The following is a 26,714-nucleotide window of genomic DNA, read 5'->3' on the forward strand; positions in this document are numbered from 1 at the left end:
TACCTGAATCCAGGTCCTATGCCCCCGAGGCCAGGGCTCCCCTGGGCACGTGTGAGCACGGCCAGCCCCAGAATCCTGTGAAAGGCACTGGCTGGCCTGCATGTTGGGTCTTTTCCTTGTAAGGCCTCCCACTGGGTCCTGGGCGGGCCTCTCCTCTGCCTGCTTGTGGTCAGTGTGAGCGCTAATGGCAGGACTGAGACCCCCCCACCCCAGAGAGCAACTGGAAATACCAGTTTTCTGATATTTCTGGGAGGGACAAACCTGGTCCTCCCATGACGCCATGCCTGAGCATGTCCCACACTGTCCTTAACCCATCTACTTCCTTTCCTTCCGATGTCTCACCCCTGCCAAGTCCTTCTTGTGGATTCTCACCTCTTTCAGGTCTCAAATACCTTGTTGGGATGTGCTCCTTAAACCTTTCCTGAAACTCAGTTCTCAAGCATCCTTCTCCTACCCGGCTCCCTGACCACAGATCCTTGAGCTCTGCATGAGCTCTGACCCCTTAGTTACTCTTCCCTTCCTAGGATTTCTGCCAGGCTACGCAATCATGGAGGTACACAGCTTGTTGGACGGGCACTCTGTCCACGCCCCTGCCTCTAGGAAGCCCAATGCTGGATCACTGCCTTGGCCAAGCACTAATTAGTTGTCCATTTGTGCGGATGTCCAGAAATGTCCTTGCCCCTGGACATGGATCAAAGACAGTTCTCGCTCCTATTTTAGAAGCCCTCCAGGGAAGGTCCCACTCCAGGAAGGTGCCTGGTTCCACTGGCACCAATCAGGACTATTTCTATTCCAGTTTTTTCTATCTCTAGCTCACTGTTCCGCCTTCCTCACTGATTCATTCATTCATTCAACAAATACCCACTAACTACTTTCAGTCTGCCAGGCCAATTTGCAGTGGCAACAGAATCATGCTCGTAGAAAGAGGGAAAACGGCATAGCGGTTAAAACTCTGAACTGGGTTCTGCTGCTAGTTCCTTTGCTTACTGGCTGTATGACCCTGGGCTGTTTACTTAACCCTTCTGGGCCTCTGTGTCATCATCTGCAAAGTGAAGATACTGATAGCACACCTCAGAAAAGTTATGGGAACAGCACGTGAGCTGTCTTACGAGGCTCTGGGAAGCTTAAATGTGATGTGGCTGGGACAGGACCTAGACAGCCAGGCAATCCCAGTCTCCCGAGAACTTGCCTTGTAACAGATGGACACAAGCCCACATACCTGACCTGGCCCACGGAGTAAGGACATCAAACCCAGTGCAGTATGCCAGGAAAAACTTTGCTTCCATCACACACACACAGCAGGGGGAGGGAGTGCAAAGGGGAAGAACATGGATGACGGCACAAAGCAGACCCTCTGCGTGAGTGGTACTACTCAGGGCAGTGGTCCAGCGTGATGGAGAGAGCACTGGACCAGGAGTCAGGAAATCTCAGAATCTAGCGTCATGCTGCAAGGCTTGGCGTGAGCCTTTGAACAAGACCTCCACGTCCCCACACTCAGCCCCACTCCCAGGCTGGGCTTCAGTTTCCTATCCTAAAAAATGAGGAAGCGGTGAGCGACAAGTGCTTTCCAACAGGAGGACTGTTGGATCCTAAATCAGGCAGTTCTCAGCAACAGCATGATCGGGAGTCTGGCTGCAGGAGACAGATGGACATCAGGACATCCCTAAATGACAGATACACACCTCTGCACAGGGCTCTCCCTGCGGACCTCCAGGAAGCTTGCTGCTTACAGCTCACTCCTCCCCAAACCTTCTCCGTCATTACTGCTTCCCAACACTGGTACATACCACTCTTTGAGCAGGGCCCAACAGGGCTAGACTCCAGAAGCGTGCATGCGTGCGTGTGGAGGCAAAGGGGCACAGGGAGGGCTCTGGCGGGTACTTACCGCAGGCCCCGTGAAGGGCACGTGGTCACAGTTCTCCTGCCACGACTGGTTGAGGCTCTGGGCAAACTCTTGGAAGAAAGCATGCGACTGGTTGAAGATGGAAAATCCCAGGATGTTGACACGGTCGTCCACAAGGCTGTCCATTCTCTGGAGCGAGAACTCCTGCAAGACCCGTGAGTCAGAGAACAGGGTTAGCAAGGGTGGAGGCGTGGGGATGGAGCGTGTCCTTCTAGTCCCACGAACACTTGCTGGCAGGCGCTCTGCTAGGTACTCAGGGTCCAGAGAGAACCACGGGTTGCTCTTCTGATGTTGGGGAAGGGGAGGAGGAAAAGAGAAATAAGCAGAATGATCTCTAAGAAAGGGGTATGTGTAACGTGCACCGAGAGAGGAAAAGTCTAATGTGCCTGGGGGAAGCAGGACTGTGTCCACAGAAGATGTGAGCCTTGAAGGAGGCAGAGGCATCCGCTGGGTGGCGAACGAGCATGGACAAACGTGATTCCAGGAAGAAGTCACCACGGCGGCTGAGAGGCATGGAGGTGAGAAAGTGTGGCCCTTTCAGCCAGCTGCCTGCCGTGGACTTGGACAAGACGGCGCTGCTTGAAGTGTGGTCCCCGGAGTCCCTGACATTGGAACTCTATGAGGTAGCTTTAAAAAAAAAAAAGAGGGCCTCGGAGGGGAGAGGGGTGGCGGAATGGGACGGACCCGTGATGGGTAGTGAGGAGGGTACGTATTGCATGGTGCACTGGGTGTTATATGCAACTAATGAATCATCGAACTTTACATCGGAAACCGGGGATGTACTATATGGTGACTAACATAATATAATAAAAAACATTAAAAAAAAAAAGTGGCAGTTCCTGGGCCCCACCCAACACCAACTGCATCTGAATCACCCGAGCTGAGGGCTGGGCATCTGCATTTTCAGCGGGTCCCAAGGTCGTGTGCCAAACGCAGCAATGCTTGGGAGTCGCCGGGTGAGCACGTGGGACACAGGGGTTGAGGGCACAGTGAGAGGTGAGGCTGGGGAGGTCAGCAGGAGCCAGAGCTCAGCGGCCTGGCCGGTGGGCTAGGGACCCGGCACTTTATCCTGCAGGGCATGGGATCTGAGGGGACTGCCGGCAGGGGAGGGACAAAGCCAAGTTTGCTTTCAGAGAATCCCAGCCTGAAGGTCTGCCCGTAGGGTGTGCCTTTGCTTATTATTATATTTCCCCATTCATTTAACAGATATTTAAGTGCTTCTCATGAGCCAGACACAAAAGAAATGAACGAGAGAGACACCTGTCCTGTTCTCAAGGAGGCTGTGGGTTAATGGGCGAGGCAGGCTATAAGCACACACAAAACCCCGGAATTTCAGCCATCTATGGGAGCGATAGTTGGTGGGGGGAGGCTGCTACTTCGGATGAGGGAGTCAGAGAGACATTATCCAGGGCAGTGACATTTAGAAGTTCAAGGGGATTCTCCCAGGACCATGGCCTTCTTCCAGGGCCCTGGCTGGAGATAGCGGTTCTCTCAGAGAGCTAAAACCTGCAGGGAGGAGTTGTGTCAAGGCCAGTCAGTGTCAGAGGGAGAAGAATCGCCCTCCTCCAGCAGGGCTGAGCTCAAGAGGGCAGGACCTCCGAGGCTCTATGCAAAGAAACCGGGCAAAGAGCGTGTGTGTCTGTTCAGCGCACCGGTCCTACTCCCGGAAGAATGGCTTCCAATGCAGGTCGGGCTGTCTTCACGTCCTGAAGTCACATCCATCACGTGTTCGTTCCAAGTACCTCACCACAGCTCCACACCCCATGGGCACACGGTAGGTACAGAGCCCAGGATGAACCCAACAGCCACTCGGCCTGATGGGACAGATGGCAGGTGCCCCGGGCTTACTTTCTGCCTGGGCATTGTTTTCTTCAGACACATTCCTTTTCTCAAGGCTTAGCTCCACGGGACCCTGGCCTGTCCCCTGCATCCTCACTGACACGTACAGCCACGGCCAAGGCCTGAGGCCACGGGCCTGAGCTCCCCTGCCCAGAGTCTGGCCTGATTAACTGCGGTTTACAGACTGAAGTTACAAAGGATCCTTTGGAGCCTCCAACCCCCGACAGTGTGGAGTCGGATGAGGATTAAGTATATTTTGGATCCTGCCATGCTCCCGTTAGGGGAACACAGACGTGCCAGAGAGCGTACTGATTCATAAACTGATATTATCTCTGGGCTCTCGAACAGGGCAGCTGCCCATGCGCTGTGGGCTACCAGCAGCACGAGGGGCAGATGGCTAATCAGAAGAGATGCATCTGCAAGGGGGGGGAGGTGGGGGGGCACACAGCCAGGCTGCTGTCAGGCAACCGAGGGGCCTCACCAGCTGGAAGATGTCCCCTCTCCCTTGGCTTCCTTGTCAATGTGGCCATCATCACCCCTCCCCTCCACCCGCTCCCCCACCCAGGCTGATGGAAGGAGGCCCGTTTCAAGGGAGCCCTGATGTCTTAGATGTCTGCAGACTCCGCACTCCCCGTGGCAGTAGGAGCGTACGTAAGGGCTTTGGTGTTCAGATCCAGGTTCCGCACCGTTCTGGATGTAAGCCCTTAGGGAAGGTCTTTAACCTCTCCAGGCTTCAGATCCTCCTTTTGTAAAAGGGGAACCATAATGACAGCAACCTGACAGGTTGTTCCGCGGAACATGCAAAATGCACGCAAAAGCCTCTGCATCGTACTTGGCACGTGGAAGTGCTCAACGTATGACAGTTACCGAAATACGACCCTGAGATTTCGGGCACCTTCCAGCCCCCTCCGTTAGTTCCACTTGCTTTGGAAACGTGAGTTAGGAAGGTGTTTCCTTCAACTCTGTGCTCTCGGCAGAGGAAGACTGAATGAGTTAATTACAGACACTTAGAGACAGCCCTTCCAGAAGTCAGCCCGTCTGTCTTCTTGCTTTTAATTCCTACCTTCTTATCCCTCAATTATATCCTTTTTCAAAGGCCCCCGTAAGATAAAAAGATCCAGGAGCTTCCTTGATAATTCATTCTATTTATAATGACTCATGGGAGAGCTTGCAAAAGGACAAGAAAGGGGGTGGTGTGTTCTCTTATCATAATTTCCCGGGACACTCTCGACTCTACTCCCCGAGTGCCCTCTCAGGTAGGAAGTGCCTCTTTATGTCTAAACTTGGACTCTTTCGCTGCTGTTCAAGGCTGATTTGTAAATGAATAAGGGGAAGCCACTGACCACTGCTGGTTTCTATACGATGAACATCTCCTAAGTCAGTGTTTCCCAAAACATGTTCTCCGGGACACTAGCTTTTCCAGGATGTTAACAGAAACTTCACAGAAATGAGGTTCCCCGTTAAGGTGAGAACACACTGCATATTATTATATCTGCTTTTCAAGATTCATAACACACACTAGCAATAGTAAAGGTTTAAAGAAGTCCTGCAGGAAAGCAGCTTGTTTCAATTTTGTTCAACCCAGAACCTTCCAACTGTATTACCACGGAACACTTCTTTCCCCCCAAACCTATGAGGGTCCCACAGCAGTGTTCTACAAGGTGTACTTTGGGAAATGTTATTCTTTTGGGGGTGGGGTGGGGAGCTGTGTGTGTGCAAGTGGGGAGGGTGGGAGGAGCAGAGGGAGAGAGAGAATCTTAAGCAGTCTCCACGCCCAGTGCGGAGCCCGACGTGGGGTCTCACGACCCTGAGATCACGACCTGAGCTGAAATCAAGAGTCAGACACTTAACCTACTGAGCCACCCAGGAGCCCTGGGAAATGCTACTCTAAACACATTCAAGGAAACATGGCTTATAAACCCAAAATCAAGCGGCGGAAACATTTTGCTGAGAGGGATATTTCATAAAATTAACAAATTTCAGGATTGGAGGGGATTAAAAGCCATCTGGTTCCTGCTGCCCACCACAAGCTCTAAGAATGCACACCGGGCTCGCTTGGTTCCCCGTGCTCCCCCAACCACACAGTCTGGCTGGAGGCAACCTTACTTGAAGTGAGAGAAAGAGCTGGAAGACGTGGGGTCGAACATGTTCTTATGGGGGTGGGGGGCCTTTGTTCTCCTCTCATAAATGGTTCAAGAAGGGAAATCCTAAGGGTCCCCACTCCCAATGGGAGTGGATTCCATCATGGTGACGCCAGGGGAACCAGGGCGAAGAACAGAGCCAGGGGCCGTCTGGTAAGGCCGAGTGGCAGAGCAGACCAAGACCAAATCTTCCGTTATTCCAAGTCTGCTTGAATTTGTGACAGCCCCTGTGCTGCCATTACCTTCCCGAGTAGGTGGCCTTTCTCTCCAAAGGCCTGTATGTTCCCAGAGAACAACAGTGCCTCGTCTTTGAACCCCACGCTGCACCCAGCATAGTGCCTGATATCCTGAAGCTGTCTGGTAAATGCGGGCTGAGGACTGTCATTGGAAGACGTTTCTCGTTGATTGAGGACCCTGGGGTCCTCAGTGTGCCTAACTCGTTACCACTGGTCTGCAGTCTTCGTCCTACCAAAGGCATCAGAATGTGATTATCCTCTGGAAGTTGCATTATCGTATTTTGAGAAACAAATTCCTGACAGCTTGTTTTCTTATCATTTGGCTTTCACATTAGAATATTTTTAAATGTGTACACATGCATGCATGTATGCGAGAGTGTGTGTGTGTGTGTGTGTATATGTGTGTGTGAATTTTTGAGTGTGCAATGATTTGCAGGGAACTATGTAACTACCATGTAACTACCATCGAAGGTCATGTCATAGCCACAAATAGATTCAGGGGAATCCCTTGGATGAGATTTTCCCGGAAGGAAAGCCTCATGGCTAAGGGCTGGAGAGCAACACAGAGAGGTCATCAGGAATGGTACAACTCAGCTGAGCGCCCCTCACTTTCTCCAGCAGGTGTGACATCTCCAGTGTCCTGGTCTACCAACAGGCATCCACTCACCAGCCACCTGCAGAGACTTCATGGCTCTCCAGCCACCAAGCCAGGAGCAAAGGCAGGCTGTGAGTCAGGGGACAAGGTCAGTCGACTAGAACTAAAAGCACAAGAGCTTTGAATGATGCAGATTCAGTTCCTGCGCTTGGCTTTAAGGAGAAAAGCAACAAGCTGAAACATAGGCTTCTGGGTACAATCCAACCCCTAATCCTACGTCACTTGGGCCTGGGCCTCGGTGAAACGGGAAGTAGCGGAGGTGACATTCTACGAGTTTTGTCTGCCCGGCAGCCCCTTCTCCCCTGTATTCCTTACCCAGGAAGCACACTACTATTCCCCAGGGACGTAAGCTAGAAACTACAAATTCTCCTTCATCTTTTAACTCCACTTTCAGCCAGTTGCCAATTAGGTCAAATCTGTCTCTTGAATGTTCCCTGAATGTCTCTTGAGTCTGTCTCTCCCTTTCCAACCCGACTAGATCAGGTCTTCATCATTTCTCCTTTGTAACAGCCTGTTACCTAAGATCACACCTCTGATCTCCTGAGAGATCACTCCCTTGCCCAACTCCCAGGTGCCATTGACATCGACGGCAAAGAGAGTGGTGCCCCCTGGAGTTGTGCAATGTGGTGGTCTCATCAGACACACCAGGATGTAGTAGAGAGAGCACAGGCTTTGAAATAAGATGATCCTGGATTCCCAGCCTGACTTGGCCACAAACTGGTTGGGTGATTCTGGGCAGGTGAATAACCTCTCCGAATTTCAGCCTGCTCACCTGTAAAATGCAGCTAAGAACATGTACCCTGCAGGGGTAATCCACGGAAAGCGGCGGGCACATCATAGGCATTCACGACATGTGAGTCCTGTTCTCCCCAAATGCAGTCCATCCGCCACGCTGCACCCCCTTCTCTTTCCTCCTGGTTCCCATGCTACAGCTGGATCCTGACAAAGGGAAATATATGGCCTGGGGGGGTTCTCCTCCCTCTCACTGTCTAAGAAGCTTTTCTTAGCTACTTGACAAATGAGAAAAGTTTTGCTAAACAAGTCACCATAAGGTGTTAATTGCTTGGTGTGGCTATTTATGTCAAGACAGAAGGTTTGAAGTTCCAGATCTTCCAACCATAAATAATTATAACAAAGCAATACTTAGAATAATAATAATTGCTACAATGCATTGACCACCAGCTGTGTGCCTGGCAGAACTAAGCACTTTCTGTGCAGGATTTCAATTCATCCTGATAGCAGCCCTATGACATAGGAGCTATCATTGCCACTGTGAGGCTGAAGGAACCAAGACCTGGAACAGCGCAGCGGCTCTCCCTAGGGCACACGGCTGTAAACAAAGGGGTCTGGACTCAAACCCAGGCCCGGCGACATCAGAGCCAGTGCTCCATGTTCTCATACCACCCACTCACCACGGTGTGGCCTCAGTGTGGGGAGCACCAAGGGCCAGAGGCCCTCTGAGTTCACTGTGAGATGCTGTGAAACGGCTGGAGAATTGAGTTACAATTGATTTCAGAACGCACAGCTCAACTTAAAGACTGACGAGAAGATTCGCAGCTATAAAATGAACACCGGTAGTCTGAGTAAAGGGATTACCAAACACCAACTAAGTCTCTGCATGAGAAGGATTTTAATTACAAAGGGTCTGGGGCTTGGTGCGGGCCCCAGACTGAGCAACTGAACAATGATCTTGAGAACATGGGAGAGCTGACGTTTGCTCCATACCATTCAGCACGAAGAGCCCAGAGAAGGGATATGAGCAAACAGCAGGGTGAAGCAGGTGGGGAGGGGTCTGGAAATAAAGGTGGTATAATTGAAGATGTGTGTGGCTAAGGGTGCAGAGAGAAGAAGGCCGTGATGCTGCTTCATGACCGTGGCCATCTCGTGTGAGACGTTCCAGAGCCTCAGCCATCCCCAAGACCCCTCTACGGTCCCCATCATTTGAGCCACGGATGCTTCCCTGCTGACCTGTGGGCTGTCTCGCTCATTGCTGTGTCCCTAGTGCCTAGAGAAAGTCAGCGACACCAAAAGCTGGCTCGCTGGCTTAATTAAATGATTAAGAGAATAATTATTCTGGACAGAGCAGGTATCAGTGTGGAGTTATAACACTCTAAGTCACATACTGTCTCTGGGTATTTGGTCTAGATTTTCCTCACTATAACCCCGTGTTCCAAAACCAGTCTTTGTTTGTACATTGCTTAATCTCTTTATTTTTATCTCTTTTAATTGGACGAGTCTTCTAGGTACAAAGTGGGGGAAATAACACTCCGCAGTGTTGATGTGAGGCTTAAAAGAGATAATACCCGGGAAAAGCACTCGTAGACTTCAAGGATGATATAAACTCCTTGAGTTACCAGTATTAGTAGTAGTAACAATGAAAATTGCTCAAGGAATGCATTTTGCATGCACTTTGAGGCATCGTTAACAGGCAGCGAGGAGACAGCGTGGGGCGGAGGCCACCAGATGTACCATAAGGGCGAGCCTCTCCACTCCTGCATGAAGCCCTCAGCCCTCAGTGGCCCAAGGACCCAATAGCTCCCTTCTTGCCAGGTCCATGGGCAACCCCTAAAAGGTGCCATCCTGATGCCTGACAACCTCTGAAATCTCCCCGGATTTAGCCACCTGGACCCAGGCAGCCTGTGCCTGTCTCCACAGACCCTTCCCTCCAGAACTGGTTTTATCCTTAACAGTGGTGTTTCAAACACACCCTGGCTTTTTGGCTGCTTTCACCCCAAGACTCTCTGTGTCCAGCCCTGGCCTTTCACTGCCCGAGAGGGGAGGCCAGCAGGCTGCATCACCCAAATCACAAGCCATCATTAAACATCAATTTATTACTGAGTTAATAACATTAACTACTTCTGTGGACATGGTTCGGCATAGCTTATAAGACACTTCCGTGTATCACTTCTGGTCCTCACAAGCCCACTCAGAGAGGACAGGACATTCGTATTCCATTTGGGGGAAGAAGAAACTAAGGTGACTAGGAGTTAAGTATCTTGACCTAAAGACAGACATGGGATTAAGATCTGGGTACTGACCTGTGGCTACAAGATCAGTGCTGATTATCCCATTTCTCCCTACTGTGTATTCAGAACCAGGTCACCAGGAGACACGGTATAAACTCAAACGCACGTGCCCTTTGCTAAGGTTGTTAATGACTGACAACTTCTTATGTTCTCACCCCAGGAGTACTGAGAACACCAGAAGATTCCAATTTCTTAAGCCATTATTATGAAGCTAGATTGATGGAAGATATCCTTAAGACTATATCACTTCCAAACTTGAACTCCTTATCCTCCACCCCAATCTGATCCCCTCCCTTGGTTGCTTATCTGTCAATGTGACCATTATCCACCTATCATTTGGTCCAGAATTTGTAACTCCTCTGTTTCTTCCATTCTCTCACATTCCCCATCCCATTCATTCCTGTGTAGACACATTCACGGCCGTGGGAGAACAGTTTACATTGTCAGCATCTCTTGAATCTTTCCTCTTCCCTCCATCCCCATCCCCTCTGCCTCAATTCAGATCTTCATCAGCTTGTTCTTGGATGACCAACTAACTGGTTTCCCTTCCTCCAGCCCTGCGTTTCTCCAAGCTCATCGTGGTGCTATTGCTGGAGGAATTGTTCTAAACTATACATTTGAACATGAGTCCCTCTACCTCCCAGTGCTCTCACGGCAAACAGGGCAAAAACTAACTCCTTAGTTTGACACACATGTCTTTTCATGCTATGATTCCTGTCTACCCCTCTGCTCATTCTTCACCTTGACCTCTTCCATCTCCCAAGCCAGGCAGAACTGGCCATTGCCTCAACTGGGCCACCACCATACCTCATGGGTATGCCTATCCTCACTTAGAGCCTTTTATCATAGGAGTTTGTTCAAAGCTACTTCCCAAAGACTGGGTGTTCTGGAGACAAATGCACTCACATCACCAGCATTTACACTAATTCACAACATAGAGAAAGAAGTCAACACTACTGGGACGCCTGGGTGGCTTAGTCGTTTGAGCATCCGACTCTTGATTTCGGCTCAGGTCATGATCCCAGGGTCATGGGATTAAGTCCTGCATCAGGCTCCACACTCAGTGGGGGGTCTGCTTGCAATTCTCTCTCTCCCCCTCTTCCTCTGCCCCCTCACTTTCTTTTTCTAAAATAAATAAATAAAATCTTAAAAAAAAAAAAGTCAACACTGAATAAATTTAAGCAGGAAGCACCTGTCAGGCTGTCCCTCATCTTACCCCATGGACCTCTTTGACTTCACAAGGCTCTTCTTTGACTTCACAAGCCTCTCCTTTAGGGCTATAGCCATTCATCTTTCCTGGAGACCCAGGGCACGGCAGAGGTCAGGCCCCCGACCCGTGTCTCACAAGTGCTCTCTCAGCCTTTCTCAGGAAAGCCCTGGTGCCACCGGGAGTCCAGGGTCTGCTGGGTACCCTTTCACCCCCACCCTGGCCCTCCGCAGGTTCCTGTCTATTAATCTGCATCAAAGCCTCTGCTCTCCACAGGCTGGGCAATTGCTTTTTGTGGAATAGGTCTTTGAAGAAAGGAGCAGCTGGGAGGCTAATTCATACCTGCCAGTGAATTTCATTTAATGGAAGATTTGGTCCTAAACCTCTCAGCCCCCAGATCTCCTGGATTCTTCTCCCTGCATGCTTCCTATTCATTTATCCCTGTGACCTAAACACGTATATCCGTTCCTCCCAGGGACCCATCCCTTCTCTGCGTTTCTTTCCCAACGTGAATCCCCAAACAGGACTTCAAACCCAGACCATATTCGGTCTTGTTCATTGATCTGTTGCCTGTACCCTACCCCATCCCTGGGCTTAGCAGATGCCCAATACACATTCATTAAATGAATTAATGGTCACCATCAGTGTGGGATCACCTTTCCAAAGCCTTCAGGTCATTTGCTCCCAGGAAGAGGAAGGCAGAGGTGGGGGGGGGGGGGGGAGGAACCCTCTCACTTGCACCCCAGCAGCTGTGACGATCTTCATTTTGCACATTGAAGACTGTTCTGTGCCTCTGGGACTCGATAAGTGGTTACTAACTGGGAAGCCCAAACCTCTGTGGGTCAATCTGACATGAGAAAGAGTGGACACGGTGCTCTCTCCTTGGGCTGGGGAGGGCAACTGCTTCTCTGCAGGCCTGCTTCCTTCATCAGGCGTCGAGTCCTGACCTCCGAGGTCCCCCGCACTCAGGAGCCATTGATCAGGCCTCCTGGCTACGTACCAGGTGCAAAACCTCTCTCCTCCCAGGTCCCAACTCATTAGCCTCAGGCATGTAGAGACTCCAGGCACCCCCATCCCCATCTCCCCAGGGCTCTAAGGAGGTTTCGAGGAAGATGAGGGGTGCTCTCAAACAGTAGCCTCGGCCTCCCTCTGACTCTGCCCGTCCACGGCTCTGCAGCAGGACCAAGCAATGGGCTCCCACAGGGGGTGCTCTGGATCAACCAGGACATATGTGACTCAGGCAGGACCAGGACTCAGGCCACGGGGCTCTCAGCTGGATCTTCCCACAGGGGAGGGCAATGGACCTAACAGGAGATTTCCAGATCTTGGCCCTTTCCACCTCATTCGTTCCACAAAAATACAAGCATCGCCTGCAGGATACGTATCATGTTAGGCACGAGATATACAACCAGCCCTGTCCTCACTTCCAGGTGCACGTACTTAGTCACAAGCGGGAGGCGAGTCCCAGGCTGTTGGTCAGTATGAGTCCTTGAGGTGCCGATGAAGGTGGTGTCTTTTATCAGAATTTCCGTTGATTCTCCTGAGAGCCGGTTGCAAGACGAGGCCTGAACAATGAGCAGGAGCCAGCCAGACGGAGAGGTGGGAGGAGGAGCTCCCCAGACAGAAACGACAGCCTGCACAGAGCCCCAGGAGCGAGGGAGTGTGATACACTCAGGGCACTGCAAGTCTCTCAGTCTGGCTGCGGGAGCTGTGGGTGGTGGGGACTGGGGCAGGGTAAAGCCCAGCGGGAAGCACCCAAGACGCTGCTCTGGACTTTATCCTGAGGGTCATGGGGAGCTACGGAAGGGTTCTAAGCATGAGAGAGAGCATCAGGCATGGTTTCAAGAGGATCTTAACGCTGGGGCAAGATAAAAATCCAGCTTTGCAACTCACAGGAGAGGCGGCCACCAAGCGGGTTATTGCTGGAGGCTTCGGCCGGACGGGCAGGTGTCCTGCTTACCGCTGGGCTGTGAACCTGAGGTGTTAGAACCACAAAGATGGAGCTGGGGGAAGCCTCAGATGGTGACTGAGCTGTTGATGCCTTTGACACTGAGTGGAGCTTGATGCTGGGGACAGAGAAGCTGGATTGCTTAATAATAACAGCACTTGCTACTCCTAATGGTGCTTGTAATACAATAGCACTTATAATGTAATAATAATAATAATACGATTTGCCATAATGTCTTTTATTCTCAGACTCCCTATGCTTTCCAAACATTCATTAAATCCCAAACCCTCTTCTCAGCAGGGCCCAAATTCCTTAGCACCAGGCGCCTCTGTAATAGCTGCAGCAGTGCCACGTGGCCTCAGTTTCCCCCCTAGACTCTGGCTCTCAGTCTTCTCTCGGGGGCTGGGTGTTCCCTGCATGGAGCCCTGCAATGGGCCAGCAGAGAGAACCTGGCTGTATCATCTCCCAGGGGATGTGCCACCTCCTGCCCCAAGACTCTCCAGCCTCTTCTTCCTGGTGTCCTGGCTAGAACCCTCCTTGTCCATCCTTCCACAGGGGATGGGGAGAGGGGTGGATGGCAAAAGAAATAAACGGACTTACAAGGTTGGCACATGTGGTAGGCAGGGTTCTAAGGTTCTAAGCCCCCCAAGCTTCCCCCACCCTGCCGTACACACACACACACACACACACATACACACACACACCCTCGCCAGGACAGGGGCCATGGCGGGTTCTACTTCTATGATTAGATATAAGGTCCAGGTTATCCAGGTGGCCCTGACCTAAGGACGTGAGCTCTTTAAACACAGTTTTCTCTGGCCAGTTGCAGAAAAGGAAGTCAGAGAGATTCAAAGTATGAAAAGGCCTGGCACAGAAGGAGGTTCTCTGTGGGTGAGATGAGCTGGGGATGTGACAGAGATGGTGACAGGCGAGGACCAGAGAGTGGCCTCTGAATGCTGAGAGCGGTCCCCAGCCGAGAGCTGCGAAGAAAACGGAGATTTCAGTCCTATAACCACAAGGACAAGAATCCTACCAACACAAAAGAGCCTGGAAGAGGCCCCTGAACTCTAGACGAGAACGCAGCCAGCTGTCACCTTGATTTCGGCCCAAGCAGAGAGCCCAGCCACGCCATGCTGGACACGTGATCGACGGAACTGTGAGCTAGTAACTGGTGCTATTTTAAGCTGCTAACTCTGTGGTCACTTGTACAGCTTTGTGGAACCGGACCACAGTGATATTTTGAGGACTCGAGATCCTGAACATAAGAGCTTGGAATGATGTCGGGCACACCAGGGACTGCTGCGACAATCCCAGCTGTGGAAATGGGTAGATTTTTATGATTAGACTCTTGGCCGGAGATGATGGGGGATTACTGGATCACTGGACAGACGGGGAGGTCAAGGCATCTCTCACTCAATTAACGGAACATCTGAATTTTTAACAGCTTCGTGACCGAGGGCAAGACAGATCTTCCCTCTCCCAAAGCTCTATTAGACAGAAGGCCTGGGCAGCCAGAGGGGGACGTTTCCATTGTGTTTCCAGAGGTACTGAACCAGAGAAGTCCCCAGAGTCTAGTTCTTATTTCAATTTATTTCCTACACACAGTCTGGTGCACCGAGTCAGCGACACACACGGGCGTGGATCAGAGAGTGTGTGTGCGTGTGTGGGTAAGTGTGGTGGGGCAGACACAGGGAGCAATTAAGTTTCCATTTCTATCAAATGGGTGATACACAAATATCTCAACCCTAGTCCTGAGAACCCCGTGGGACCCACATTCACTGTCATGCTGTTTGTCAAACATCAGCAGAGGGTTGTCTGATAATGGCCTCCTCCGACGCGAACCAGTTTTTTTTCACCTCTGCGAGGGTCTCAAAACCCCCTATCGAAGCCTTCTTCGGTTTCCATTGATTTTCCTGGCAATACTCATTCTGTTCTCACATCCCCGGCTCTGCGTGGTAAGGACTCAAGTGTATTTGGAAGCTCCTGCCTCAGCTTTGGAAACCAGAGCCCACTGCGAAGCCCAGGTGCTGGGCTCCTCCCCCCACCCCAAGGTCTGGGATAAAGGCCTAATTGGGTCATTTCCATTTTCAATAATCCTGCATCCCTGCTACTGGCGCCTGGTTCTTCCAGGATAACTCATCACAATGCCTCATCCCCCCTACCCCCCCCCCCCCAGATCTACTGATTCGTCAGCCCCAGCTGAGATGGACTCTTGCTTTGGGTAGAGAGTGGATGAAGGAACACAAATGGAATCTCTCAAATATGGTAGTCCTTGGAGAAGCCTCCAGTGCAGCTTGGGATGATTCTTTGGTTACCTGGGCTTGCCGACGGGAGGGTCCTCGCCCCGCACTGACTTGGCGAGTAGCCATGCATCCGCCAGCCCAGACAGGCAGGCTGTGGCTTGACTCAGATGCCTCTTGGTTCACAGCCTTGTACCAGGCACTATCCAGAGTAAGGAGAGAGAACGTTCAGAAGCTCTGAGGAACGAGTGGCCTTGTGAAGTGTGGCGATAACACAGGTGGACCAAGGATTAGAAAGGAGCCCGGCCAGTCCAGGGTTGCCTGGAGCTCCGGCTGAAGTTAATCTACACCACTGGGCATCTTGAGTTGGGTCTGGACCTGTGCCCACCGTCCTCCAACCCCTCGACGGCCACTGCAGCTGCCAGCAGCTTTCCTTCTCCAGCAAGGAGTGGATCCTTCCCTAGGGCTTAGGCTTGGAAGGCGCTACCTGTCAGGGAGAGCAGAGAAGGGGCCACTGCCAGTCCAGGCTGAGCCTGCGTCACCATAAGGAACAGGGCAGACTCTGGATTGGCAGAATAACGTGCCCGTCAGACATGGATTAGCAGCTGCTCCATGAGGACATCAGGGCCACCCGCCTGTAGGACTGGCCAAATCTCACTGCTTTCCCCGGGCAGCCCTGGCTTCGGTTCTCTCTTTCAGTCAGTGGAGCCCGTCACCTTGCAGGGGGACAACTGCTGACAGCTGCCCAAGGGAGCCCAAAGTGTCTCAGGCATTTGTGTCTCATGGTGAAAGCTCAGGTCCACCCGGGACTCCACCACCCCTCTTCTCCTGCCTTCCACAGGATGGTTGTAAAGCAACGGGGCTGCCTGTGTGTGACGTCCTGAAGGCTCTGAAAGGTTCTCCACACCCCGAATAACCTTCCTCACCAACTTTACAATTTTCCACATTGTCTACTTCCTTGGTTAGGGCCTCGGCTAAAAAGCAAATGTTGTCTTCAGATATTAAACTGTGCGTATCCTTTGTTTGGAATGTCCTGCCCATCCCCCATCTCCACCTGGCTAAGCCCCATAGATTCTTTAAGGCCCTCTGGGTGTAGCCTTCCCCAGGAAGCTTTCTCTGAACCTGTCGGGCTACGCCAGGGGCCTCTTCTTTGATGGCCCCATAATGCCCTGTGAATGCCCTCATCACCCCTTTTTTAACCTGTTGATTTACAATAACTTACTTGGGTTTATCTCCCCCTCTAGTCTGACCTCCTCAAAGACGGGACTTTAGTCACTGCTGCCTCCCTGACATGGTGCCAGCTCGGTTAGTGCTGATGCAGTGAATGTGCGGGCCTGTGGACTAGGGGGCCGCCCCTCTCCACTCCTGGCTCGCGCTGAGAGCTCAGGCGAGTCATGCACCCTCCCCACTTATTCTCCACCCCTGCGAAATGATGAGATTGAGTTAGATGCTCTCAAAGGTCCCCTAATTCAACGCTCTCATCATCTATTAACATATTGGCACAAACTGGATTTTGAGATTGGGGAGGCCTGCCATCCAGCAGGAAACGTGGGCTGAGCATGGGAGACAGGACGGCTCCTTCTGGGCAAGCGGAAGTGAAAGACCTCCCTGGTGCTGTCCTACCTTGGGGACCTGGACTGTGGGGGCCACTGGAGGACACTGAGAAGCCACGTGGAGGAAAGTCACCTCCTTCACATGGAAAACATGCTGGCCTGGAGAAGTCACTCAGCCATTTACCAAATATTCGTCCAGTCCATGGAGTCAACAGCACTTCGGGGTTGAGAGGTCTTTGGAGACCCTCTAGTTTATTGCCAGGGTAGGAGGACGACCCTGTTCAAAGTTACACGTGCGGTCGGCTAGTGGGACCACCAAGCCAAGACCCTGGGCCTGTCCATGCCGACTCCGAGGCTAAGTCCCGCAGCTCCACAGGGCCGATGGGATGTCATCTGACTTAGGCCTTCTTTGCCCCCCCCGTGCTCCAGCCCCAGCGCTGCTACGTGCTCTCACTCAGATTCTTACCTCTGTCCCCATGTGACTCTCCCATTCCCATCCTTCGATAAAATGATTAAAGGAAACCATGTCTGTAAACCTTTCTCATGCTCGCACAGAGGCCCTAAATGCTCCCCCCTCTGGCCTTCCACACTTCGCACTGACAGCCAGAGCTCTCCAAGCCCCACCACGCTGCTTCCGGCATTCCCCCAGCACACAGTAGGCACTTCATAAATCTTTGCTGCCTAAGTATAGTTGATTCTAGCACTTTGCAAAGGTAAGTCACTAAATCATGGCTGGCTAAGCACTTTATAATCCTATAACTTGGGCCAAGGGGCTTCCAGCAGCCAGCCACAGTTTTCCCAAGCGCAAATGCAAAGACTAATTCTTCAGTCAATACCTCCCGAATCTCCTTCTAGTTCTCCCTGCCATTCGTCCTTCTGAACACACCCCCTCCCTACCAGTGACCCAGCTCGGAGAACAGACACAGGAGGGTGAGCAGCCAGAGAGCACAATTTTGGACTAAGAGCTTCTCCTTTAGATGCCGGCGTACCTGCATGGGTGACCTGGAGAGATCTGTTACTACCAGACCTGCTACCTCACTGGGTTTGCATTTGATGGGGAGGAGGGGGAGCTTGGAGGCTCAGACAGACACATGCAGAGCATTCATTCACTCCATTACTCTTTTCCTAGTTACACTAAGAACATATTTATTCACCAAAGTGTACAGCAGTATGCAGAGTGGTTCTCCTAAAAGGCTCAATAAAGGTGAAATATGTAGAAAGACTTAATAATTTTACAATGAACTACACTTTAGAATCAATTGCTCTGGCACCACGAAGTTGTCTGACTGATGGATTGTAGCCGTGGGCTAGCTCTGTGTGTAGCAATGTATGTGTGTATGCGTGTGTGTGGACCTGTATGGTGTGTGCTTTCAGAAAAGACTGCAAGCTATCGAAGGCGCTCAAGCACCATGGGAACTGTAGTTCTAACCAGGTGAGAGGCCAGTTTGGAAATGTTTCTGACACTAGCTTTGGAGTTTTGGAAAACTAGAGGCAGGACGTCGGGAAACTGAGGTCTACGGATGGAAATCCCCAATAGGGAAGTGAGCAAGGAGGGAGGGAAGGGAATAATGTTTACTAGCAGCCCACTGAAGATGAGAAACTCTCCGTGTTGTTCACAAAATGATGTTATAGGAACTGTTATTACAAAAGGGAACACTAAGATTCCAACTGGTGAAGTAACGTGCCCCATGTGCATCGAATGTGTGGCAGGTCCGGGCTTCGAACTCATGTCCTCTCTGATCTGAGGCCCTGGCTGCCTCCCTTAAACCATGCTTCCATCCTCTGTCCCCACCCAAGCTTGAGTGCCAAGCCGTGGGGACAGCAGACAGGACCAGATAATTTCATAACGACCTTGAAAACCTGAAGGAGAGTTTGGTCTCAAAGCCCATTGTGCTCTGGCTCCACGAGTCAGGCGCTGGCCTGAAGAGGCCACTTGACCAAGGCTGGCCTGTGCACGGTGTGGTCAGGAGAGAAAGCAGCCCCACGGGACACAGTGCACTCAGCACAATCAACTGGATTACCTTTATACTCTCCAGCCTCTTCCTACCTCAATGATTATTCTTGGTGCCAATCCTGGGGCTCAGGTTTTGACACTCACCACCCACCAGAACTCCCTGGAACCCTGTCTCTTGGATCCGGAACTAACACACCCTTGAGAGTCCTGCACGCTCTTACTTTCAAGTCTGTCCAGCCCAGAATGGACGAAGAGCATCGTACCAGACCGAGTTACCATATGGGCTACGAAAGTGCTGGGACATCTCAGCAAAGGGGACACTGGGCCCAACTCTTCCTGGCTGAGCTGTAGACCTTTGTGCTCATAGGCTTTGGGGGGATGCGCTGAATTCCTACTGGATACAAGGAGATAAGCTATCTCACCTGGCCAGCCCTCCTGGTCGAAGAACACTACCCTGTTATGAACTGCTCCATTCATTGACTCAATAAGTATTTACTGAGCACCTACTATGTGCCAATAGGCACCTGGGGTACAGGGATAGACAAGACAGACTTGGTCTCGCCTTCATGAAGTTGAAAGTCTGGTGGAAGGGTCAGATACAGAAGAAAGAATTCTCATTTGAGATGAATGCTACAAAATACAGAACCCAGCATGCCAGGAGAGTGTCACAGGGGACCCAACCTAGTGTGGTGTCGGGGGAGACTCCTTAAGGAAGTGACATTTAAATAAGACCCAAAAGATGAGTAGGTCTGGCTACTGAAGCAAGGACCAGAGGGACAGACGGTGAGCATGCTCCCTTCCTCTGACATCAATGGCTTCTCTCCTCCCTGTCTGCCCCAGCTCCCCTTTCTGTAATAATTTTAGCAATTTCAATTACTTATGGCTAATGTCTCTGATAGACCTTTAGAAAAATAAACATAGGCTTGGACTGCTTGACAATAAAATAAACCCAGAGGAGAAAATTGGCTGCATAGATTCATTCTGCCCAAACAAGACAGAGACAGGGGCAGAGAAGGGTTACATCCTGCAGGACTCACTGGGACCCGGCTACTCTTTGGGGATCGGAGGAGCTATTAGCTCAACAGAAACCATTCCTATGGGCCATGTGGGCCCTCCAATTTCATGGTTGACCCCCCCATCTCCATGAAACCTTCTCAATCCTAGGGTGCTGTGAAGTGAAATGCCCCCAACAGGGTATAGGATAAAACCAGTCTGGGGCTGAAAAGACCCTGAGAGACCACCTAACACAACCCATCTTACAGATGATGACATGGAGCCCAGTGAGGGGCAATAGCTTGCCTAGACCAACGCGACAGAGTGAAGCGGTTAAGGGCTCCCCGCCTGAGGTCATGATCTGGCTCCACTCCTCTGACCTTTATGAGCCTCAGCCTGCTTATCTCTAAAATGGGGATAAAACACTGCCTTCTGTTAGAATGGTTTTGAGGTTTAGATGAGAAAATGGCGGAGAAGCACTTATGTCAGAGCCTTGAATGTAGAAGGTATTGGCGAAGTCAACCATCCCTCTTCCCGTGTCACTCAAGGGGTTCACAGCAGGGCTGTAACTAGAAGGCACAGCTGCTTCACTGCCTGTCCCCTAGAGGATGCCGCCTCCTGCTGGTGTAACCCTTCCTCATGCCTTCCAACATGGCACAGCCAGTGCCTGGACCCTTCTCTCTAGATTCCCCACGGGAAAATCTCTGCAGTGCCCGCTGCCTCCCTCTACACCCCACAAATGGCAGCCTGACCTTGGGGCACAGTGCTGGTCCCCGAAGCACAAAGTCCTGGGCCCTGCCTGGGGCATGACAGTGACAGGGTGGGCCCCGCATCCAGCTGGCTAGGCCGCCGACAACACCTGCCAGCTCAGGCGGCACAGCGTCCTGCTTCCAGTGCCCAATTACCTCCTGCTTCCGCTGACACTTCACCACTTTTGACCCTTAACCTTAAATCTCAACACTATTCCCCGCCATGGCGGCAGCTCCTTGCTTTGGCGCAGGGCCCATCTGTACCCGCCGACAATAGATGAGGGTGATTTTATCTTTTCTATTAGGCAGTGATTGCAAATCTCCCTGGGTTCATTAGTAGCTGGATAATCCCTCCAGATTTATTAGCTCCAACTGTGCCTCCTCCTTCACCTCCTCTCTTCGGATGGCATCTCCGCTGCCTCAGCGGCCAACTGGGCTTTGCCCCAAGGCCCTTCATTCCTCATGTCCTCTGTCCAAACTTCCAGCAGTCGTGTAGGACAGCAGTTCCCCCGCCAAAGCCTGAGGCCGGGTGGAGGACAGAGACCCCTTCCACACTTGGGCGCGAAACAAGCTCAGCAAATCTGGAACTGTCCTGGGCCTGCCCCACCTGGAGGCACAGACCCTTCCCCTTGTGGGAGAGCTGAGAACCTTACATCTAGGTGCTAATCAGACTTCCACAGACAGGATCCGCTGCCCTCGAAACAGACTCGCCAGGGCTTAGCTCGCTAATTGCTTTCCCGGCACACATGAGAGAGATGTGTGACAATGATTAATAATTTAATAACGTGGCGGTGTTGCTAACTGATCACCAAGCCCATTTCTTTTTCTGCCTGGGTACACAGTAGGCTATGTTTTCCAACCCCCTTTCCAGGTAGGCGCGGGCTTGTGACCGAGGGCCGGCCGATGGAGTCAGAAGGAGAAATACTACGTGCTGCTCCCAGGCCTGGGCCGTAACGTCCTCCTGTGTCTGGTCCTCCATGGTTTTCTCCCATTCCTGGCCTCTAAGAGGACCTATTTATAAGCCAGAAGAAACCTAGGCCTCCATGTGACATAATGGAAGGCTGCCCCCTGACTGAATGAGAAACATACTTGCACTGTGGAAAGCCAAGGGATTTGGGGGTCTATCTGGTATAGCAGGTGGCATTACCTTACCAGATCCAAAGTGTTATCAACAGCTAATTTTTAATTTTACCAAAAAGTTTTGACGTGGATATTATTATTTCCATTTTACAGATGAAGAAACTGAGGTCCCCGAGAGCTTCAGGGGCGCACAGCTAGGAAGCTCTTGACCTGGGGGTTTTCACCAGGTCTGACTGGCCTTTTATACACTGGCTACCCTCTTTCATTATAAAGCTTCTTCATCAGCTTGACTCCCAACTTCAGCCATGTGGTCTCACCTCTTTCGATTTGCAAACTCCAAACAGAAATGAGAAACACATCTGACCACTTCACACCCATGAGGATGGCGATTATAGAAAAAAAATAAAAATAAAACCAAGTAGGAATTGGTTAAGAATATGGAGGAACCAGAACCCTCACACATTGCTGGTGGAAACCCAAAATGGTGCAGCTGCTCGGGAAAACAGTATGGCGGTTCCTCAAAAATTAAGCACAGAATTACTATATGACCCAGCATCTTCATGCCTAGGTGTATACCCCAAATGACTGAAAGCAGGGACTCAAACAGGTATTTTTATACTCACGTTCATTACAGGATTATCTACAACAGCCAAAAAGATGAAGGAGCCCAAGTATCCCCTGATGGATGAATGGATAAACAGAATGTGGTCTAGACATACATGGAACGCCACTCAGTCTTCGAAAGGAAGGAAATGCTGACACATGAACGAACCTTGAAGACTTTCTGTCAAGTGAAATAAGCCATACACAAAAGGACAAATACTGTATAATTCCACTTACGAGAGGTACTCAGAACAGACACATTCACAGCGACAGACGGTTGCCGGCGGTCGGGAGGAAGAAGGGATGGGGCGTTATTGTTGAACGGGTGTGAAGTTTGAGTTCAGGAAGCTGGAAAGAGTTCTGGAGATGGACGGTGGTGGCGGCTGCACAACTTATTACTTATCACTACTCACTGGTATGCTTAGAAATAGTTAAAATGGTCAATTTCATGTTACCTGTATTTTACCACATTAAGTTAAAATGGTCAATTTCATGTTACGTGTATTTTACCACATTAAAAAAAAGAGTAACGTCCTGCTGTATGCTCTCACATGGATGAACCTAGAAAACAGGGTGCTAAGTGAAATAAACCAGATGCAAAAGGACAAATATTGTCTGATTCCACTTCTGTGAAATATCTAAGGGAGGCAAATGCGTAGAGACAGAAAGCCGATAGGATGTGACCAGGGGCTGGGAGGACGGGGATGGGAAGTTACCGCTCCGCGAATACAGAGTTTCTGTTTAGGGTGTTTTAGAAATAGTGACGATGGTTGGATAACATTGTGAATGCAATTAATGCCACTGAATCATAAACTTATAAATGGTTAAAATGGCAAATGGAATGTTACATATGCTTCACCACACTAAAAACATTCAGAAAACAAAAAAAGAAAGAAATCTGGATAAAGGCAGGAACCAGTTCTCAGACTGCGTATGCCTGTGCATCTGTGTCTTTGGTGACTCTAAGAGTCATTTCCTTGGTTGCCTTGCTTTGGCCCCTATTTGGGCCTGGACTCTTGACCCTCACCTTGGTCTACCTGCCAGGACTTGCATGCTTCGGGTTCCTGTCTCGATCTCTGACCAAATGTACACCGTGGCTCCTAGCTTACCATTAAAGTTATCAGTAAGGTTACTAATCCTCTGCCCTGGGCTCCCACCATAGCCGGGTACCTTCAGGTTCCCACCTGCTGATCAGAGATTTGCTCTGCTGGGACTGAGTCCTGACCCACCAAAACCAGAAACAGGGCAAGAAGCTGTTTTGCCAACAGAACATCTGAAACCAGGACAAACTACCTCAAAACCCATTTCAAAATAGATGTATAGGGGCGCCTGGGTGGCGCAGTCTTTAAGCGTCCGCCTTCGGCTCAAGGTGTGATCCCAGCGTTCTGGGATCGAGCCCCACATCAGGCTCTTCCGCTGTGAGCCTGCTTCTTCCTCTCCCACTCCCCCTGCTTGTGTTCCCTCTCTCCCTGGCTGTCTCTGTCAAATAAATAAATAAAATCTTTAAAAAAAATAGATGTATAAATGAAAGTGCTGGACATCTGTTCACTGTTTGCCGTAACTGTGTGCCTTCAATATCCACAAACTTCCTGCAAGTGACATCGCCCTCTGTCCTCTGGCTCTGCACCCTGGTCTCTCCCATCTTGCTGAAGTGTCTCTCTCATTGCTTGACACCCAACTGTCACTGGGCCTCGGCTTCCCCTGGACTACCAGACCTGGCTCATCCCTGGACCTGTCCAGGCCTCCCTGGTTCTGTGCCTGGCCAGCCTCAGCTAGCTTTGGCTCACTTCCTCTCCCGTCTCAGTTTCCCCTGGCCCCCCAAAACTCAGGGCTGGCATACTCACTCTCCTGCTGGCAAAGCCCGACAAGAGCGAAAAACTCTATGTCTGTCCGAGGGTCGACTGAATTGAAGGTTTAGAAGTTTGACTTATGATAGAGATTTTTCTCCCAACTCTTACGATGGGTAAGGAACTGATCAAATCTAGAGCAGTCAGTTGGATTTATTTATTACAGATGCCCTAAATCAACTGGCCTTCTTTTTCAAAAGAAGAAAAAAAATTTTTTTTAATTTTCACGGAAATGTAATTGACATATAAAATTACATTAGTTTCAGATGTATGGCATCGTGATTTGACAACAATATATATTATGAAATGCTCACCACAGTAAGTGTAGTCACCATCTGTCAGCACACAAAGTTATTATAATATTATTGACTATATTCCCTATGCTGTACTTTTCATCCCTGTAACTTATTTTTTTCATAACTGGAAGTTTGTAACATCTTAATCCCCTTCAGACATTTCACCCATCCCCCAGTGGCCTCCCCTCTGGTGACCGACCACCAGTTCCTTCTCTATGTTTGAGTCTCTATTTTTGTTGTTGTTGTTCATTTTTGTTTTGTTTTTTAGGTTCCACATAGAACCTAAAAATAGAATCATATAGTATTTGTTTCTGTTTGACTTATTTCACTTAGCATAATACCCTCTAGGTCTATCCATGTTGTTGCAAACGGCAAGATCTCATTCTTTTTTATGCTGAGTAATATGCCACTACACACACACACACACACACACACACACACACACACACACACACACGTTCTTTACCCATTCATCTATCAATGAACACTTATGGTGCTTCCTTATCTTGGTTCTTGTAAGGAATGCTGCTATAAACATAGAGGGTATGCATATCTTTTTGAATTAGTGTTTTCATTTTCTTTGGGTAAATATACCCAGAAGTAGAATTACTGGATCTAACAGAACCTCAGTGGTCAACAGATACATGATAAGATGCTCCACATCACTGAGCATGAGGGCCATGCAAATCAAAACTACAAGGAGGTATCACTTTACACCTGTCAGAATGGCTAAAATCAAAAAGACAAGAAATAACAAGTGTTGGTGAGGATGTGGAGAAATTTGAACCCTCGTGCCCTGCTGGTGGGGAACGTAATTGGTGCAGTCCCTCTGGAAAACCGTATGGCAGTTCCTCAAAAAAAGAAAAATAGAAGTATCAATGAGCCTTCTTAATGCCTGGATGGGAATGAAGAATGAGAATGGACACAAACAGACCCTACTCTGATTAGTTCAGTCATGCGTAATACCTAAACTACCAAGTTCTATTCATTCTCTGCAAATAAATCAGATGGCATTATAGGAGCCATTTTTACAGGCCATTTGAGGCTGGGCAGAAAAATTAGTATCACTTGTTCTTTTTAGCCCAGGGGAAGCATAAATAAGACTTCATAAAACAACACCTTCTCTTTACTAAACTTGTATCATGAGCCAGTGGCTATGTGGATACAATCTTCCTGAGGCACGTATTAATAGTGTCCACTTACAGACGAGGTCTCCGAGGCTCAGAGAGGTTAAGTTACTCGCACAGCATCACACAGCTGGTAGCCAGTCAAACCGGAGTTCTAAATCATGTCTACCTGATGCCAAGGCCCATGCCTTTCCAGCTAATCTGCTAGCTTTCAAAAAGCTAATCTGAGCACCTGCTGCATGACTGTGGCAGAAATCAGAGAGTTGGGCCATGGTGGGTATCCCTGAGGAATTCAGAGAAGAAATAAAGATGTATTAAAGTCTGGTGGCATCTGTATGTGGGGGGGGGGGAGGATGGGGGAAGCATGGAGGGTAACTCATTCTCTCTGTACAAAGCCCCTCCCTCTCTGTTCCGAGACTCCAAGGGCAATTGGGCAGGAAGAATGGACTTAAAAAGTAGTTTCTTTCCTCCTAATAGAGGCCTGTCCTTTCCAGAAAGTCAAAGCACTAACAAGAGGCTTCCAGAATATCCTCCCACTGACTGATTTCTGCAATGGCCCTTTTATTTTCCTGAATATTACTCAGCCATCATCGTTCATACAGTTACTGTTTTGATTTCTCCTTGTGAACTTACAAAGTGTGTGAGTCCTGTTAATTCTAGGTTCAAAGAACCCTCTGACTGAGGCATGCTCCTGGAGCTCAGTTCCTTCAGTTCTGTGCCCCCGGAAAAGGAGAAAGCTCTTTGAAAACCGAAAGCATCACAGTGTTATAAAAAAAATACAATGCTTTAGAAACCCATAGTACTTTTCAATTTATAATGCATTTTTACCTACCCTTACAATGACCTTGTAAGGTTTTAGTATCCCCGTTTTACAAATGAGAAAATGGGCTCAGAGAGTCAGTGAGACTCCCCCAAAGCCACACAGCATATAAGGCAGAGTGGGGCGTTGACCTGGGTCTCTTGACTTCATAGGCCTGTGCTTTTATCCGCTGGATACAACATCACACTCATTATTATCAGTCCTGAGAAGAGGGAGTAGGGGATGTTTTCTTCAAAATCTCCAAGCCAAGCAAGTCCACCGTATTCCAGGGACTGTCCTGGGAACTCACATTCCAAATGACTGGCCTCCTTCCATCTGCTAAGTCATTGCGGGTCCTCCTTGCCGCTCAGCCTTTGGCCCCCTCTGCTGATGCGGCTGCCTAATGTGGGGGTGCCCCTGGCCTGCGTCTTCCCTCTCCTCCCCTCTGCATCCCAGGCTCCCCAGATAGAGCCCAATCGTACTTTAATCTCCTTTTACTGCTCTGCTAACACGCCCGG

General features: G+C 50.1%; 1 protein-coding gene across 1 annotated transcript in view; it reads right to left on the reverse strand.

Annotated features, from left to right (window-relative positions):
• GRIK4 (glutamate ionotropic receptor kainate type subunit 4) overlaps positions 1–26,714 on the reverse strand; it is a 197,302-nt gene that overhangs the window by 113,994 nt on the left and 56,594 nt on the right. Inside the window, exon 7 of the mRNA XM_040631118.1 lies at positions 1,886–2,047. Coding sequence (XP_040487052.1) covers positions 1,886–2,047 — 162 coding nt within the window. The remainder of the gene's footprint in view (positions 1–1,885; positions 2,048–26,714) is intronic.

This window comes from Ursus maritimus, unplaced genomic scaffold (assembly GCF_017311325.1).
Source record: "Ursus maritimus isolate PB19 unplaced genomic scaffold, ASM1731132v1 scaffold_16, whole genome shotgun sequence".
NCBI lineage: Eukaryota > Metazoa > Chordata > Mammalia > Carnivora > Ursidae > Ursus > Ursus maritimus.